This window comes from Papio anubis, chromosome 7, assembly GCF_008728515.1.
Source record: "Papio anubis isolate 15944 chromosome 7, Panubis1.0, whole genome shotgun sequence".
Taxonomy (NCBI): Eukaryota; Metazoa; Chordata; class Mammalia; order Primates; family Cercopithecidae; genus Papio; species Papio anubis.
This window is the reverse complement of record NC_044982.1, coordinates 89,823,931-89,841,434: the sequence shown is the minus strand read 5'-3', so window position 1 is coordinate 89,841,434 and position 17,504 is coordinate 89,823,931. Positions and strand designations below refer to the sequence as shown.

The 17,504-nt window shown below is 45.4% G+C and overlaps 1 protein-coding gene across 9 annotated transcripts in view; it reads right to left on the bottom strand.

The window, feature by feature from the left end:
* Positions 1–1,424: 1,424 nt before the first annotated feature.
* TTC23 (tetratricopeptide repeat domain 23) overlaps positions 1,425–17,504 on the bottom strand; it is a 115,044-nt gene continuing 98,964 nt past the window's right edge. For 5 of the 9 annotated variants that reach the window (XM_021940889.2, XM_021940890.2, XM_021940893.2 and 2 more), the window contains 2 exons: positions 3,221–3,303; positions 1,425–2,022 (listed from right to left, as the gene is read on the bottom strand). In XM_021940889.2, the coding sequence (XP_021796581.1) occupies positions 1,905–2,022; positions 3,221–3,303 (201 nt within the window). In that variant the 3' untranslated portion in view covers positions 1,425–1,904. Of the gene's footprint in view, positions 2,023–3,220; positions 3,481–10,127; positions 10,251–12,185; positions 14,027–17,504 lie in introns of those variants that run through there. The other 4 variants (XR_002523231.2, XR_002523230.2, XR_004184983.1 and 1 more) reach the window with 4 other exon arrangements.

Genomic DNA, 17,504 nt, shown 5'->3' with positions numbered 1-17,504 from the left:
AGCCCTTTACCAAAAATAGAAAAACACAAGTAGCTGTAGTCTTCCTTTTTTGTTGAAGTCAACAGAATTGCCAGATGGGAGACATTGGAGGGAACATTCCCAAATTCATTGTTTCCTGGGGTGGGGTGGGATGGGGGCGCTAAATTTTAAAAATGTGTTTTAGTTTTTGTGATTCCAAGATACCCTTCAAGAAATACAGAAAGGAAGAAGTAACATCATAATTCACATTTATTTAAAAAACTCAGCATGGACTCTCAGTTCAGGCTGCTGTAACAGAAAGCCATAGCCTGAAAGGCTTAAACAACAAACATTTATTTCTTACAGTTCTGGAAGCTGGGAAGTCTCAAGGTGCCAACAGATTCACTTCCTGGTGAGGGCTCTCTTCCTGGCCTGCAGGTGGCTGCCTTCTCAGTGTGTCCTCACATGGTGGAAAGAGAGATCCTCTCTCTGGTGTCTCTTCTTATAAAGCACTAATCCCATTTATCAGGGCTCCACCCTCATAACCTAATCACCTCTCCAAGGCCCCACCCTCTAGTACCATCCCTTTGGGGATTAGGGCTTCAGTGTGGATTGGGAGCATATGAACATTCACCCCTTAGCAGACTCCACCCATGTCAACTAGATAGGAGACACGGTGAGTAATGACCACATCTTACACCTTTTTAGCACACTGCTGATGTCCGACAGGCCTGGGTGTGGGACCAGTGTGTACCAGCAAGCATGGTCTGCAGGGTCAGCTGTCAACGCTCCTGAGGAAGACAGTGGACCCTGCTTCTCTCCACCCTGTCATGGCTCTATTAAGTTTCTTTTCCCCATCAATACTGGAGGTGGTGCCCTGCACAAATGGCCCCAGGGTGGTTCGGATGTCCCACTGGGGGCTGGAGGGGAGGGCCCTGTGCTGCAGTCTGCTGTCATCTTAGCACTGGCCTGCAGCCTCGTGGCCATAGGGGAGGGAGGGGAAGGGACGGCACTGCCTACACCTGCACCCCTACCCCTGTGTGTTCTGTCCACCTCGATCTGGCACTGGATCTTCTTGTTGACATCGTGGAGAAAGGCGCTGAAAGCTTCCTGTTCAACTTTGCCATCCTCACACAACTATGGCCTCCTTCCGGGAGGCTGAAGACTGCTGTGTACACGATAGTGTGCCAACTCAGGAAGCAGCTCCAGGTGGCGTCCAGGTTTGTCCTGCCTGCAGTGGAGGCCACAGGAGGGATGCGAAGCAGCAGGGAGTCTGCGGTCCTCCCCTGGCAGCCTCCTGCTAGCCTTTCTTTTCACTCCCTTATACCTTCCCCCCTGGACCCCAGGCCAAGTCAGGTGTGTTGGCCTCCTGCCCCTCCTACTGGGCTCTTTCCCAAACCCCTTTTCAGGCTTCGAGGAACTCTGAGGCAGGCTGCACTTTGAAGACACATGCTGACACCAGCGCGTTCAGGTTTCCCTTTATTAGCATTTTCTTCTCATGTTATTCTCAATCCCTATTAGCCTCCTATAAGAAAGGGCTTCCTTCTTGAATTTCACTGTTCCAGATCTGATTCCAGACCTATGCAAGGAGCTGTGTGTACAAGCAGATGTCGGGCTGACTCCTGCACAGGGTGCACCAAACTTTTGAAGAGAAGTTTTTCAGCCACAGTAGTGCTGATGGGTAAAAATTCTTTGTTAGCAAGAAAAACCACTTAGGTGATAGAAAGAAAACTGCTTTATAGCATATATCACCCTGAAGGGCATCCACTGTCAAAATGTGGCCAATGGGAGGCTTACGGTCTCACTGTTGCATGTTGGGGCCAACAGTTGGCCTTGGAAATCTGTATCCTGACTGTTGAATTCCATTTTCTAGGTGGAGACAGATTTATACAGCACCCTAAATGACAGTGCCCAGGAATGTCCTAGGCTTTTTCAGGGTGGGGGCGTCAGTCTGCTGTTGTGCCGGGCCGAGCCTTCGCCAGCATGGTGTCCTGAGGGATGCTGGTGCAGAAGGCCACTTTGGCTTTCGATGCCTGCCTTGGCTTCGCAGCAACCTTGGGGGCCCTGCAGACAAGCAGAAGTTGGGGTGATTGTGGTGCCCCTCAGCCCCCACACCGTTCCCATCCAGCCCCCACACCGTTCCCATCCAGCCTTTGCTGCCCAGCCGGTGCCCAGACCTATTCATGAGAAGCCTCGGGAGGGGCTATAAATGAGAGGAGAATTGTAGCACAGAGCATAAAACGAGATGTTTTCCTTCCATCTTCTATTTTTTATTAATTTTTGTTTTCAAACAGAGTATCACTCTGTCACCCAGGCTGGAGTGCAGTGGCCCAATCTCGGCTCCCTGCAACTTCCGCCTCTCAGGTTCAAGCAATTCTTGTGCCTCTCAACTTCCTGAGTAGCTGGGATTACAGGCACATGCCACCACACCCAGCTAATTTTTGTATTTTTAGTAGAGACAGGGTTTCGCCGTGTTGGCCAGTCTGGTCTCAAACTCCTGGTCTCAAGTGATCCACCGCCTCGGCCTCCCAAGGTGCTGGGATTATAGGCATGAGTCACCTCGCCCGGCCCCGCCCATCTTTTAAAATCACGTGTGACCATCCCCACTGAGCTGAGGCACTCAACCCTTAGCTGTCTTGGTGAGCAGGACATGGGTGAGGAGGATGGTCAGGGTTGTGCTGGAGGCCGCCCTGGCTCGCCTTCCCTCCTGGCCAGGTTTTCTCTGCTCCAGGCTGTGGCCCTGTTTCCCTGAGCACAGACTCAGGCAGCCCTGGGGCTGCTCCCTGTGAATCAGGATTTGTGAGGTGGGCCCTCCACAGCAGAGTGCTGGGCCTCTGCTCAGGGGTTGAGAAAGGACGTGGTGGGCCAGCTTTTAAGGTCAAGTCAGTGAACTCTCCAGCTGCAGTCCTGACAGGCATCCGAGGGCAGAGGGAAGCCAGAAGCAGGGCTGCAGGAGGCCACAGGAATTCCTGGGGCCCTCCCCCTGCAGCGGGTGCCTTAGCCTGCAGGGGCTGGTCTGCAGGAAGACAACATCCAGCATATATTTCTGACTTAAAGGATGAATTTTTAAAAAAATATCTGGGCAAGGAATTTATTTTACAACTTGGGTTTCAAAGGAACTTGTCCTTTATGGAAGTTATGGGAAGTCAGTAAAACATTCCAGAGAAGGTTCCACAGAACCTTCTAGAACCAGCTTCCTCTTGAGCTTCTGAATGGAAAGGGAATGAGATACTCAGAGAAAGTGTGAGGGAAGCCAACTCACGTGGAGAAGATGCCCATGGCCTGCTGGGTGGCCAGAGTCCTTTTGTCCTGTGGTCCGTATAAGACGGTCTGGATCTGGAGACACTGTAGAACACCAAGCAGCTATCATAAGGCTACGGAAATGTCGCTGAGAGCAGGAAAATAAGGTCTCCCTTGAATGAGAGAAAGATCACTTCATTCTTAGACCCTGCTGTGATGGAATTACCACGTTCTTGGGGTTTCTCCTAGTGACTGACCTTTGATTTGGATGTTCTGAGGGATCTAGGCAAAAATGAACAGTTTTAGCACTATTTCACAAAACTCTGTGACTTATCTGTATGCAAAAAATATATTTAAAAGTAGTATTTTTAAAAATAAAGGCAAGAACCTTGGTACTGACCAGAGCATGGGCTCCAGCTTCTATTTTTAAATGTGGCCCTTGCTATAGCCTGGAAAAGATTAAAAAAAAAAAAATAGATTTTTTTTTTTTTTTTGTAAACACATACTTTACTTTTATTAATACATGGGCTTTCTATACTCTTTACTACACAGCAATGTCTTAGTTATTAGGAGTCAAATATTCAGCTTATGGATTATCCAGGGCTGGCTTTGGCTTGATTTCTCTCTTCTGCTTACTTTAAGTCTTGCCATTTGATTGCTCGTCCTAGGCTAGGGCAAATCGAGGAGAGGAGAAAGATTAAAGCTGTGCCAAAAATGGCCAGAATCATTTTGAGAAAGAATGAGGTGCAGGAACTTGCTTTACTGGATGCCAAGACCCTTTTATTTTTTATTTTTTTAATAAAGTAAGACAGCACGTTAGCCAGGGTAGACAAAAAGACCAGTGGACAGGGCAGAGAGCCCAAGCCTTGACAGATGACAGAACTGACCTTGCAGGGTTGGTGAGGAAGAGGTGGGCTAGTCAATAAATGGTACTGGGACCGCTGGTTTTCCAAACAGAAGAAAATGGATCACTACCCCAAATCAAACACAAAAATTAAGCTCAAGAAAGATTTAAAGTACTAAATGTGAAATGCAAAACTTGGAGCTTTTAGATGAAAATATTGGATTTTTTTTTTTTTTTTTTTTTACGGAGTCTCACTCTGTCGCCCAGGCTGGAGTGCAGTGGGGCGATCTTGGCCCACTGAAACCTCCACCTCCCAGGTTCATGTGATTTTCCTGCCTCAGCCTCCCGAGTAGCTGAGATTACAGGCACCCGCCACCACAGTTGGCTAATTTTTGCATTTTTATTTTTTTATTTTCCTAATTCTTTTTTTATAATTCTTATTTTTTAAAATTATACTTTAAGTTCTAGGGTACATGTGCACAACGTGCAGGTTTGTTACATATGTATCCATGTGCCACGTTGGTGTGCTGCACCCATTAACTCGTCATTTACATTAGGTATATCTCCTAATGCTATCCCTCCCGCTTCCCCCAACCCCACGACAGGCCCTGGTGTGTGATGTTCCCCATGAAGTTTCACTATGTTGGCCAGGCTGGTCTCAAACTCCTGACTGCAGGTGATCCACCTGCCTTGGCCTCCCAAAGTGCTGGGATTATAGGAGTAAGTCACCATGCCCGACCGGAAAATATCTTTATGATCTTGAGGTAGGGAAGTATTTCTTAGACAAGATCTGGACAAAGCAAAAGTGAAAGACTGATAAAGTGTAACTATATGAAAACCTAAAATATTTGTGCACCAAAATTCACCATAAGCAAAGTAGAAAGACAAACCATGCTGAGAAAAGATTCTTGCAGTGTACAGAAATGAGGAAGGTTTAACATTCGGAATACATGAAGAATTCCTATAAGGTAATGAGAAATACCAAACCAAACCAAAACCTCTCAATAGAATAACAGTCAAAAGATATAAACAGATTATTCAAAGAGTTGAAATCTGATGAAATAAACATGCTTAATCTCATTAATAACCAGAAATACAAACTACAACTTCAATAAGGTAGGTACCATTTCACCCATCAGCCTGCAAAAACTACCAAGCTTTGTTAAAGATACAAAGCAACAAGAATTCTTTTACATATTGATAGTGGGTATTCAAACTGTTATAGTCCCTTTGTAAAACAATTTAGCAATATTTAGTAATGAATATGTAAATTGTGATATGTATATATTATATATGTATGTGATATATAAATGTTTGATATATGTATGTGTATATATAACCACATACATGAATCTCATGATTACAAAGTCAAGGGGAAAAAGAAAACTACAGATGAATGCACATGATATATATTATAATTTATATGAAGTTTTAAAACATGCAAAACAAAACTATAGTAAAATAAGAGCATGGGAATGATACAAAATTAAAAAAAGTAGCTATCTGGGGATGGGGTACAGGGGACTTCAACTGGATGGGTCATGTTTTATTTCTTATATTGAATAGTGAGTTCAAAGGTCTTTATTATGTTATCCATACTTTTCTGCATAACTGAAATATTTCATAATATATTTTTTAAAAATTGGATGAATTGTGCTACATGGTAATAGCTTGAGTAAAAAAAAGTGTGAGGGTTTGGGGACTTACTACTGAAGGCTGTTTATTCATTCTGATCTGCCAACCATTTTTAGGTCTTCAAGAAAATTAAAATGCAAGCAGCCAAATGCCTTTGTCTTTATAAGCTGTGGAAACTATAAAAACTGTCTGAATGTTTCAGTCTGAGGAATTGAGAATGTGTTTTTCAAATCTGAGAATGTGGTTGTCCTTTGAAAAAAGTAACTATCATATGAGAATATGACAGGATTTTTTAAATAACAGAAAATATTCACTATTTCTTAGTCAGTTGACTAAGAAATATACAGTATCAAGAAGTAGTAAACGCTGCTTGTTCTTTTATTTAATGCATAATTCAAATTCTACAAAGGCAAGGATCCCTGTCCCTCTGTCCAACAAGCCCTTGACTTTCTAAATCTGCACAGGGACCTTGGCCTGGCCTAGGCAGTGGGCTGAGCTGCTCATTCCATGGGGTTGAGCTAACGTTGCTTTAATGCTTTAGGTTGTTGTGACCCTAGAAATGTAGGAATTTTGACTAAGCTCTGTTGCTTTGAGGGGAGGGGATGGGGACATGTTTTTGATACCCATGGTACCTGATGAAAACCCTTCCAGCACCCTGCTTGGGTTACAGCTATTGGAAGCCTGGGCACACTGGGCCTGGCAGAGGAGGTGGCGCTCAGAAAGGGCCACAGAGCAAGAGAGGCAAGATGCTTCCCCCCACTGTCGCCCATCAGTGAGAGGCTCCTCTCTCTAGCGTTAACACTTCTTACCCAGAATAGATTTTATTTTGCCCAGAAATACCTTCACTCAGTGTAAAAGATCAGGGCTATTTTTAGAGCCACCCAATCTTCCCTGTGTTTATATATTTATGAATGCCTCTGATGCAGCTCATTTTGAGAGGTGATGTTGTCACTGCTTGTCGTTAATTCATTCACTGTGGCATTAGAGTTACTGACACTGTAACAATTAGTTGAGACAGTCTGAGGTCTCAGTTCACTCTGCCTTAACAGATTGCCTTCAAAATCTAGTATTTGAGAGGAATTTCCATCCTACCCCTTTGGTGATTGAAGCTGCTTCTCCTTGGCCCCTCATTCTCTAGGGATAGAAATACACTGTTCGCTGAATATGCACGAATCCCTGGGAAGAATGAGAAGGCAACTGACAGTGCTTATTCAAATTATCAGTGGGTCTACTAACCATCCCCACTTGTTACAAACCTTTGTGCTGATCATTTTCACTACTATGTTCGTAGAGAGAGTGGAGTTGAGAGAAGATTGTGGTTGGGTCAAGAGATCCTTTCCAGTAATCAAGCCCTGAAGAGAGGAGCCCCATCCTTACCCTACCCCTAGACCTTTGTCAAAACTCAACTCTTCCTGGTATTAATATATTTTTTTTCCCTAAGGTTACTTATCCTTACTAAGGAGATTTGCCCAAAATTCCAGCTGAAGTGAAAAGAGATGCAAAGGGGTGTCAACTAGGAGACAAACAGATCCTCAGCCCCTCACTAATCCCTTGTGTGATTACAGTGTAAGGTCAGGCACCAAGGCTGGAAAAAATGGTCATCCATTAACTAAACTACTCTTCCAAAGATAGCTTTTTAAAACAGCAAAATAACCCATTAGGGACTTCTTCTAGAAAATGTTTTATATAGTTATGTATTTATCTAAGAAACATAAACTGAATTTTTCAACATTCAGCTGTTCTTAGCTAAATTTACTTAAGCATTTTTGTGTGAAGTAGGTGTTTTGATTCTTTTGTTAAAAACATAGGCATTGACAGAGAGGAAGTCAATAAATGTTAATTGAACCTACTGGAGCCAGGCATTGTAAACATGTCGCTGAGCTAAGTAAAGAACTCGCCAAACCTTGACAGTAGAACATTCTCCACTATAAGTAAAGGTACTCTGTGCTCCCCAGATTCTTCTGAGAGGCAGATATGCTCCTCCTTGAAATGAGCCAATAAGGGGTGTTTCTCACTTTTCTTTAAAGTGAACAATAAACTGAACTCCTGAGTGTCCAGATGAATTTTAGGAGCCATTCCTTACATTCTCTTTGATTTTATATGCAGGGTTGTGAGAAGTCACTTGTGTTTCTATTGTTCCTTAAATACCAACCAGGGAGCTTTTCTTTCCCTTGCAGGAAGACAAAAGGGAATGTCTGCTTTTATACCAGCCTGCAGGCTGTCCCTAAATGGGGCCATGTTTGTCTTGCTCACCACTGTGTTCCAGGGCCTTGCACAACCCCTGGCACACAAGCAGATGCAGTAGTTGTTAAGTGAGTGAATGATTAAATAGGACAAACACGTAAGCTGGGGAAATTCTTATATGGAGTCTAGACTCCTTAAGACACAGTTGGACCCTAGGGTTCCAGTGGCTCATCAGTTATTAAAAACCTCGGCTAGGGAAGTCCCACTGGGTATGTGGTGTTAAAAACCCTCGAAATTACAGTCCAGCCTTCAATAGGAGAAAGACGGCTGTTCACTATTTGCTGCTTACTCTTAGGACTCATTCGGAAAGCTGGGGTAGTTAAGAGACAATCTTAAGCATTTGATGCAAACTTTCAGAATTCTTTTTGATATGACTTTGAGGTTTGAAAGCTAGCAGTCTAAGGAGCCCAGGAGCCAAGAAAGCTGGGATAGGTGCTATCAGTTAGCCATCTTCCTAGCTGTGGTGCCTTTGAGCTAACACCCTTCCCAGTGTGGACAGAGGGGTGGCTCAGTGGCAGCTATGGCATCAGGGTTGGGTGACTCAGTGTACTGTCATTTAAAAACCCACAGTAATTCAATACCCAAACTCAGGAAGAATATTTTCTGTTTTAGGGGGATCTGTGAAAATCTGCAGTTGTTACTGAGGGCCATTTTCATAGCAGCATCCTGCAGAAGTAGATTGGTGGTATCTCCCTTCCTCCCTTAACCTCCTGCCTAAGGTCCCAGAATTGCATCATAGCTTCTATTGAGGAATTTCAGATGATGAAGGTACCGATGGAACACCTCCTATTCATTAATGGAGACAGTGCAGCAAGGACTGCAACTAAAGGGTCATTTAAGTTACAAGGCTACATGACTCCGTAACAGAAAATCGAGAAAAGCATACTACTATTCATTCCTGGTAAGGTTCCAAGCCAGGCTTGTCAAGCTATTACTTGTATTTTGTACTTACATGAAATGAAAAAGCTAAAGAAAGGTAAATTTTAAAAAATGCTCTAACGCTGAGGATCTGAAATCACTACTCTTCTTTACACACATTATCCAATGCCAGATTATGTCCACGGGGGAGAAATTACTCAGAAACTTGAAAATTGTGCTTCTGTTTTCATGTCAATTCTCAAGGCTGATACTAAGAGAAAAGATGACTCCGGAAGCCTTACTCCTTGGAAGCGTGAAATGTGATACATCTTTCAAGAAATACAAGTGCGCTTTCATTTACCAACCGTTACAAGGCAGGCAGAAACGACTAATTTGGGGGAATTGAAGGAGTAAACCAAAACATAATTCATCAGACAGCCTTCCCTGCAGAAACACAGTTGGGGTAGTGGGTGGTTCTTCTGAGCCACGCAGAAACCAGCCTTGTCCTGGCTGGACGCATGTCTTCGTCCACATTCGCCACTTCCTGAAGCAGGTGTCTGCTGAACACCTGCAACACGCCAACCCTGTGGCTACTTCGGAGATGGAATGGAGAATGGGCAGAAGTGGGCCTTGCTCTCAGGGGGCTTCCAGTGGAGTGGCGGAGACAGATATTTTTAAAATACATAAATAAACATGTCATAAAAATCTGTGATAAGAGCTACAAAAGAAAAAAAAAAAAAGACGACGGGGCTATGAATGAATACTGGGGGGTGTTGGTGGTGGTCGATCCAGGGTACCTGGGCCAGCAGAGGCCTATGTGAGGAGGTGTCACTGGAGTGAGACCTGAGGACTGGGGAGTCAGCAGGTGAAGAACAAACAGGGCAGGATGGGGATGGAGGGAGGTGGTGGTGGGGGTGGGGGTGGGCTCACAGGGAGAAGGAATTCCGAGTGTGTGTTTGAGAGAACACACCCCTGCATCCTCTTTTTCTCGGTCTATGTCTCTCTCTCTGTCTCTGTCTCTCTATCTTTCTGTCTCTGTCTCTGTCTGTCTCTCTCACACAGCCCTGCAGCTCCCTTACTTGGAGGGCCAGTGATCCTATGACCTGAGGACTGAGGCACTGGTTGGTGGGTAGGGAGCCTCCCATGAGAGAAACACAGGGAAGGTAGGAAGGGGGATGCTGGGCTTTGCAGGGAAATGGGAGATGAAGGATAAAGGGGGTGAGGTCCAGCCACTGCCACCCGCACAGCTCCTCAGAGCAGACTCTTTCAGAAAGCTCTCCCTGAGTATGTCCTGGGTGCCAGCCCTGGGGGCATGGATGTCATCCTTGCTGTCTCCCTCACTCCTCACCTCTAGGTTGCCAAGTCCCATGGGTTCTATGTCCTTATCGACATCCCTCGACTGCCCCACGACTTTGTTCCATCCCTTGGCCACTGTACTGGAGCAAGGTACCATTATCCTTCTCCACAACAACTGCAATACAAATATTTAGAAAATAAATGCATTGGCAGGACTTGCTATTGAGAGAAATCCTGCTGTGTACCCACATAGAAATTATGGTTTCTTTTTCAAGTGGAGCCGGCTTTTTGTATAAAGGCTGGATTTGCCTATTTCTAAGCCAGCCAAGGAAAGGGATGCAGACCCTTAAAGCTGGGCCTTCTGAACTGCCTTCTCTTGGCAAATTTCCCTATTACATGGAGCTCAGCGATCTGGTTCAGTCCCTCCTGAATCTGTGCTATCCACACCAGCCATTCCTGACCATTACTCTTTCAACTTGTTTAAGGTTACACTAGATTTATGTAACAGGAGCTTTTGCTTTTCCCTCCATCCCTGGCCATGTACCCATAAACTCACTGTTTCTAGCGAAGCTCTGAAAAACTGCTAGAGAGCCTCAGGCCAGGATGGTCTGTCCACACCCACAGTTCTGCACCCCTCCAGACCTTGTGGGATAGTTGATGACCCTCTGAGGCACTGTACACTCACTAAGCCATGGTCAGAGTTCTGATGCTTGAAGAGCTTTCCACAGCAAATGTAGCCTTGTCAGTGGGCAGCCTGTGTACACTACAAATCAAGTGTTTTCCAAGGGAGAGCAAACATGGAGGGGCACTGTGCCTGGGTGCCACAGCTGGGCGCGCCCAACCTCAGGAGGGTGCCTTTTCCCTGCAGCTGATGATGTTGGGGAGGCCTGTGGCCAGAAGAACTGGAATTCTTATTCCCACACAGCCTATAGTGGGCAAGGGAGGCTCCACATTCATTCTTTTTTGTTTTTTGAGATGGAGTCTCGCTCTGTCTCCCAGGCTGGAGTACAGTGGTGTGGTCTCGGCTCACTGCAACCTCTGCCTCCCAGGTTCAAGCAATTCTCCTGCCTCAGTCTCCCGAGTAGCTGGGATTACAGGCATGCCACCACCACACCTGGCTAATTTTTGTATTTTTAGTAGAGATGGGGTTTCACCATGTTGGCCAGTCTGGTCCTGGACTCTTGACAGGTGATCCACCCGCCTTGGCCTCCCAAAGTGTTGGGATTATAGGCGTGAGCCATAGCGCCAGGTCTCCAAATTCACTCTTAACCAAGATAAGAATGAATGACCATGACCCCTTTAACAATTGGCTCTCATTCTCATATAAACTGATTTACAAACATCTTCAAGTCACAAGTGCTTGAAGAGTCTTTAAGCACACTTCTCAACCCAAGAACAAGACTTTTTATATGCAATTAATGTCATTATGACCTTCTCTTTAAAAAAGGTGGGCTGTTGTGGTCCAACAATGGGTCAAAGATGATTAGAAAAATCAGGATCAAGGACAAATGAGGCTCTACACATGAAAACAATGTGGAGTGGCGTGGTGGCTCTGTGGGAACTCCAAATTTGGCTCTGGATTTCCTGGTATATCCAGGACAACAAGGAAAATACCAAATATGCTAAAGGGAAAGTAAGACAAAGTGGGCTACTGATGGAATTACAGGGAATGGATTCTAACATAAGGTATGGCCTTCCCTAGGAAGGCTGTGTGTATTGGCCTGCTTGGAGGAATAGCTGGAATATAGCAGGGATTCCATAGCCTGTTCTCCAGTCTTGACTTATGACCACATAAGACCTTCCTAGGCTGGGCGTGGTGGCTCACGCCTGTAAGCCTAGCATTTTGGGAGGCCGAGGCAGGCGGATCACAAGGTCAGGAGTTCGAGACCAGCCTTTCCAGCATAGTGAAACCCCATCTCAATTAAAAATACACAAATTAGCCAGGCATGGTGGCATGTGCCTGTAGTCCAAGCTACTCGGGAGGCTGAGGCAGGAGAATTGCTTGAACCCGGGAGGCGGAGGTTGCAGTGAGCCAAGATCGTGCCACTGCACTCCAGCCTGGGCAACAGAATAAGACTCCATCTCAAAAAAAAAAAAAAAAAAAAGAAAAAAAAAGACCTTTTTAACATTGGCTTTCTTGCCTACAACCTCTGAATAAAAACTATGTTCCAACTCCCTTCTTAAAAAGATTCATTTTAGTGGGCTTTGATTTTTTGAAGAAAGGGGTCACATAAAATTATTTCATTCTTTTATGAAAATGTTTAATGCCCACAGCTAAAGTAGTGAGGCCGTGGATTGAACCCTGCTGAAGATAGTATCTAATATAGAGGCCAGATGAAGGCTGGACCCAAATCTGACTTCACACTGTTCTTGGGCTCAGCATACTCCTGAGGTTCCTGATCTATGAAGCAGCCTTCAGGAATTCTTTCTGCAGCCTTTCACCTGATGAAAATGTTGGTGATGATGACCATCCTAGAATACAATCAGGTTTCTATGTTGTACAAGTAGGTGAACTTTTGCTGTGGAAATTTCCATCTGGAGCCAAGAGAATTCTGTGATTTTCCCCTGCAGGCAGATGCCTTTAAAAGGCAGATCAATAATATGGTTTCCTTTTCGGTGATTTAATCCCGCTGTGTGCCTTGTTTCCCAGGCCTTCCTGTTTTTTGTTTTTCATGCCTGCAGTTCCATGCCTGGACCATTCAGCACAGGAGGGTACATCTGGAAAAGCCACTGTTCAGTGGGTTCCTGCTACTGAGTTGAAAACTTAGGGGATGCAGCTGTTGTTGTGATAAAAACGAGAGACACTTCTCAGGCAGTGTTTAGCTTTAGGAACTGCTGGCTTCACAGAGTCGAGTGCTAAATATGGCATTTGAGAAACTGCAGTCAGCAGCAGATGTGAAAAGCATGTTTTAAGTCCCCATCTGCGCCCTCGTATTCACAGAGCAGTCAGCCTGTCCTCAGACAGGTACATGTGGAGGAGTGGAGATCAGAACCGCAGGCACCACAGTGCACAACCTTGAGAAATACAAGTGTCCATCGTTTCTCTTGGAGTCTGGCAAACGGTCAGGTATCTTTAAGATGCCAATGCTATTGTTTTCAGGACTGATGGTAAACAAGGCCAAATCAGAGGAAAAAGGGGCCACCAACTTCTACCACAGGTTTTAGGGTGATGCACCCTGAGAGTTTCTTGAAGCTGAGCTGATTTTTAGCTTCTTGGGTGGCAGTGTGGCCCAGAGCAGTGTTTCTCAGCCTCTGCCTAGGAAACTGGCCAACATGCAGAACCCTGAGCACCTGGCCCCTGCCCCAGAGACTCTGATTCAGAAGGTGACCCTGATGCAGGGGGCTCAAGAAGGATATTTGGTGAGCCACTGGCATAGAGGAAAGAGTCAGGCCTTACATAAGAGTAACCTGCCCACAGACCACTGGCTTACTTCTGGGAGCCTCAGGCTCCTTCTCTGTTTAACAGAGCTATGCAGGTTTGACCTGCAGGGTTGCTGTGAAGATGAGGAATGATGTATGAGCCACACCTGGCAGCAGTGAGTGTGCAGTGGGGCACATAAACCACTTCAGTCCCACCGGGAGCCAGCAGTGACAGTGTAAAGGTCTGTGTGGTCCTGCTCAGCCCTGCTCAAGTTTCTGTGTATCTCTGTTATCATTTGCCACCCTCCTCTATTCTGAGGTCCTTCCCCTGCCTGGGGTGCAGTGGCTGGGCTGAACCCTAGGAAGAGTTTTTCCAGATGTTATCTACCTTCTTCAGGGGAGAAGTGAGGAGCGGGAAGGAAAGCAGGTATTCCCAGTGGCAGGCAGCGCCTTGGCTCTGCGTTTTCCTCTCTCCTGCAGAGGTGCTGATGGTTGGAACAGCTTCCCAGTGGCCTGCATGGCCTGCACACAGGCAGTGTCTGGTGCTCATTAGAACAGCCTCACTCAGTTCATCTCATTTGATCCCTAAAACTGTGGGATGGAAGGAGGACAAAGAAAACTGAGTCCTCTTGTCTCCATTCTTGGTCCACTCCATTCCATCCTCAACACTATCCTCATAGTGATTAAAAAAAAAAAATTCCAAAGGACAACTCTAGACCCATTGATTGTGCCCTGCTTAGCATTCCCTGTAAGCAGCATTCCCAGCTGCTTAGAGCAAGGCTCAGAAAAATTTTCTGCAAAGGGCCATATGGTAAATATTGTAGACGTAATAGTCCAAGAGACAAAGTTGAGGCTATTAGGTAGGTGCAGCACTTACATAACAAGACAGAAGACAAATTTCTACAAAATTTCTTTTCATGAAATTCAAGATATAATAATGAGCATTTTTTTGGCAATATAGTTCTATAGTTCTACTAATGAGAAAAATAGATTCATTTTGGGAGGAAGATAACTATTCACTTACTTGAAGTTCAAAGGTGTCCTCCATCATCAAATGGGTTGCAAATGATCATGTGTAAAAAATGTTTAACTTGAGGGCCACACAAAAGCAGGTGGAGGGCTGCATTTGGCCTGTGGGCCATAGTTTGGGACCCTTGCTTAAAGGATCAGGTCTTGGCCCCTTCACCTGGCAAACCTGGTCTCAAGGATTTGCCCTGCACCTCTCCCACCAGCAACCCCACAGCCAGCCAGCTCCAACTGCTTTTTGTTCCTTGGATGTACTTTGGTGTCCTGCCTCTGAGCACCCTTCTTCCATCCCACTTCCCAGTCTGGGAATTCCTGTTTCTCTTAGCCTATACTCTTTTTCAGGACTACTTATCTGGACACTTTCCCTAAATCTCTTCACTCCCGTAGATCCCAGTATGGACCTGCTGCATGGAACTGAGCATGTAATACACTTGGGAGGTTACGGTCTATAACTCCCTCATTGGTCTGGGACATTTTTAAGGAAAGGGGCCACTTCATTCCTATTGTATTCATTGCACATGTGCCAAAAACAGGGAGGGACGCTGGCAACCCTGGCCCAGGTCTTCTGACTATAGGATAGTGTTTCCTGTGCCACCTCCACCCCAGGCCACCCAGTTACCTTGGAAGTACTATGTTTTTATAGCTTACCACTCTCCTGGCCTTGGCTGACTGAGCCAGGGGTGGGCCCTGGATTCAAGCCAGGCCTGTCAGTCTTTCCCTGAGGTCTTTGAGGTCTTTCAAGCTGAGACAAGAAAAGGCACAGGGACAGAAAGTAAAACTATGGAGTGTTGCCAGCCTTGATCTTCACCTTGAGGGAAGACACTGCCATGAGAGAGGAGGAAGATGTGCAGAGAGGAGCAAGGAGAAGTCCTGGACAGAGAGCGCCTTCCTGGCATGAGAGTCTGGCTGAGGCTCAGCTGCATCCTGCCGGCTAATCACTGGCTGTCAGCCCTTATTTGGAAACCACAAGACAATAGACGCTCCTTTATACCTGAGCTAGTTTCAATTGTATTCTGTCAGTGACAACCCAAAGACTCCTACTGTTCTGATCTTGGCATTCTCCCCACCGTGCCATTCGCTTCCAAACATTTTTAAAGCCCAGGGACCCCTTGTTCAAAAACAAGTCTTACTTGGAATTCCAAGATGTGAAATAAATGACCCTGTAGTATAGACTGTGCGATACCAACCACCTGGCCAACACAGCGAAACCCTGTCTCTACTAAAAATACAAAAAATCTCCACTCCAACAACTCTGAGCCACATGATCAAGGCCAAGACACTTCTCTCTCAGCTTCAGCTTCCCTCTTTATAAAATACAGAGTAGAGGTACCCAAGTGATATAGTTTGTATATTTGTCCCCACCCAAATCTCATGTTGAATTATAATCCCAAATATTGGAGGTGGGGCCGGGTGGGAGGTGATTGGATCCTGTGGGTGGGGATTTCTCATGAATGTTTTAGCACTATCCTCTTAGTGCTGTCCTCATGATAGTCAGTGAGTTCTCATGACAGCTGTCTGTTTAAAAGTATGTGGCACTACCCCATTCTCTCTCTCTTGCTCCTGCTTTCCCCATGTGACGTGCCTTCTCCCACTTTGCCTTCTGCCATAAGTACAAGCTCCCTGAGGCCTTCCCAGAAGCTGAGCAGATACCAGCATCATGCTTGTACAGCCTGCAGAACCGTAATCCAATTAAACCTCTTTTCTTTATAAATTACTCCGTCTCAAGTATTACTATTTTTTTGCTTTTTCTTTTGAGACGGAGTCTTTCTTGCTCTGTGCCCCAGGCTGGAGTGCAGTGGCATGATCTCGGCTCACTGCAACCTCTGCCTCCTGAATTCAAGCGATTCTCCTGCCTCAGCCTCCCTACATAGCTGGGATTACAGGTGTGCATCAGCAGCTAATTTTTGTATTTTTAGTAGGCACGGGGTTTTGCCATGTTGGCCAGGCTGGTCTCTAACTTAGGTGGTCTGCCCAGCTCGGCCTCCAAAGTGCTGGGATTACAAGCATGAATCACCACGTCTGGCCTCGGGTATTTCTTTATAGCAATGCAAGAATGGCCTAATACACCAACTCTTAGGGTTACTGTAGGAGTTAAATGAGTTAATGTACACGAATTGCTTAACACGGTGCCACTGGTGTAACAATCACTCAAAAAGCACTGGCTCTTTTTTCACAGGGTCTCACTCTGTCACTCACAGGGTGGAGTGCAGTGGCATGATCTCGGCTCTCTACAACCTCCACCTCCTAGGTTCAAGCAATTCTCCCACCTCAGACTTCTGAGTAGCTGGGATTACAGGAGTGTGCCACCATGCCCAGCTAATTATTTGTATTTTTAGTAGAGACAGGGTTTCGCTGTGTTGGCCAAGTTGGTCTCGAACTCCTGGTCTCAAGTGGTCTGCCTGCCTCGGCCTCCCAAAGTTCTAGGATTATAGGCATGAGCCACCGTGCCTGGCCAGCATTGGCTCTTATTATATGGAGGTGACAGATGGGGAAATGCAGGGCATCTGCCACCCTCAGCTTCCGTCTCACCTCTCCCTCACCAAAATGTCTTTGGCATATGGATAATGTTTAAAGTATTAAAAATGATTGATCTAATATATTTCTTCCTGGCTAGACTGGGGACTCACAAAGACAAGGATCATATTCGTCTTGGTCACTGTTTTCCCTCAGGTCTGGCTAGCACAGTGACTGGCCTATTGAAGGTGCCAAGTAACTATTTGCTAACTAACTGATAAAAGATATGTGTCACCTCACCAACAAATAGGTGTCACACATGTTACCAAATCTAGTGTCTTTTGCAGCAGAATCAGAAAAATCATAAGAGAAAAATACTTGATTTATAGGATAGCCCCTCAGAACTAGTTAATTCTTTTGGTTTGATTAATTATGTTACTTAGGGTTTCCCAGGTTTTCCCCATTTTGAAACTAATGAATGTAATGAAAACATATGATGTAACTTATGAGATACATTTAGAATAAAAGAAAATTTCATATTCATAAACACTTAGATTAATAAAATGAAAATAAATGAATTAAATTCCCA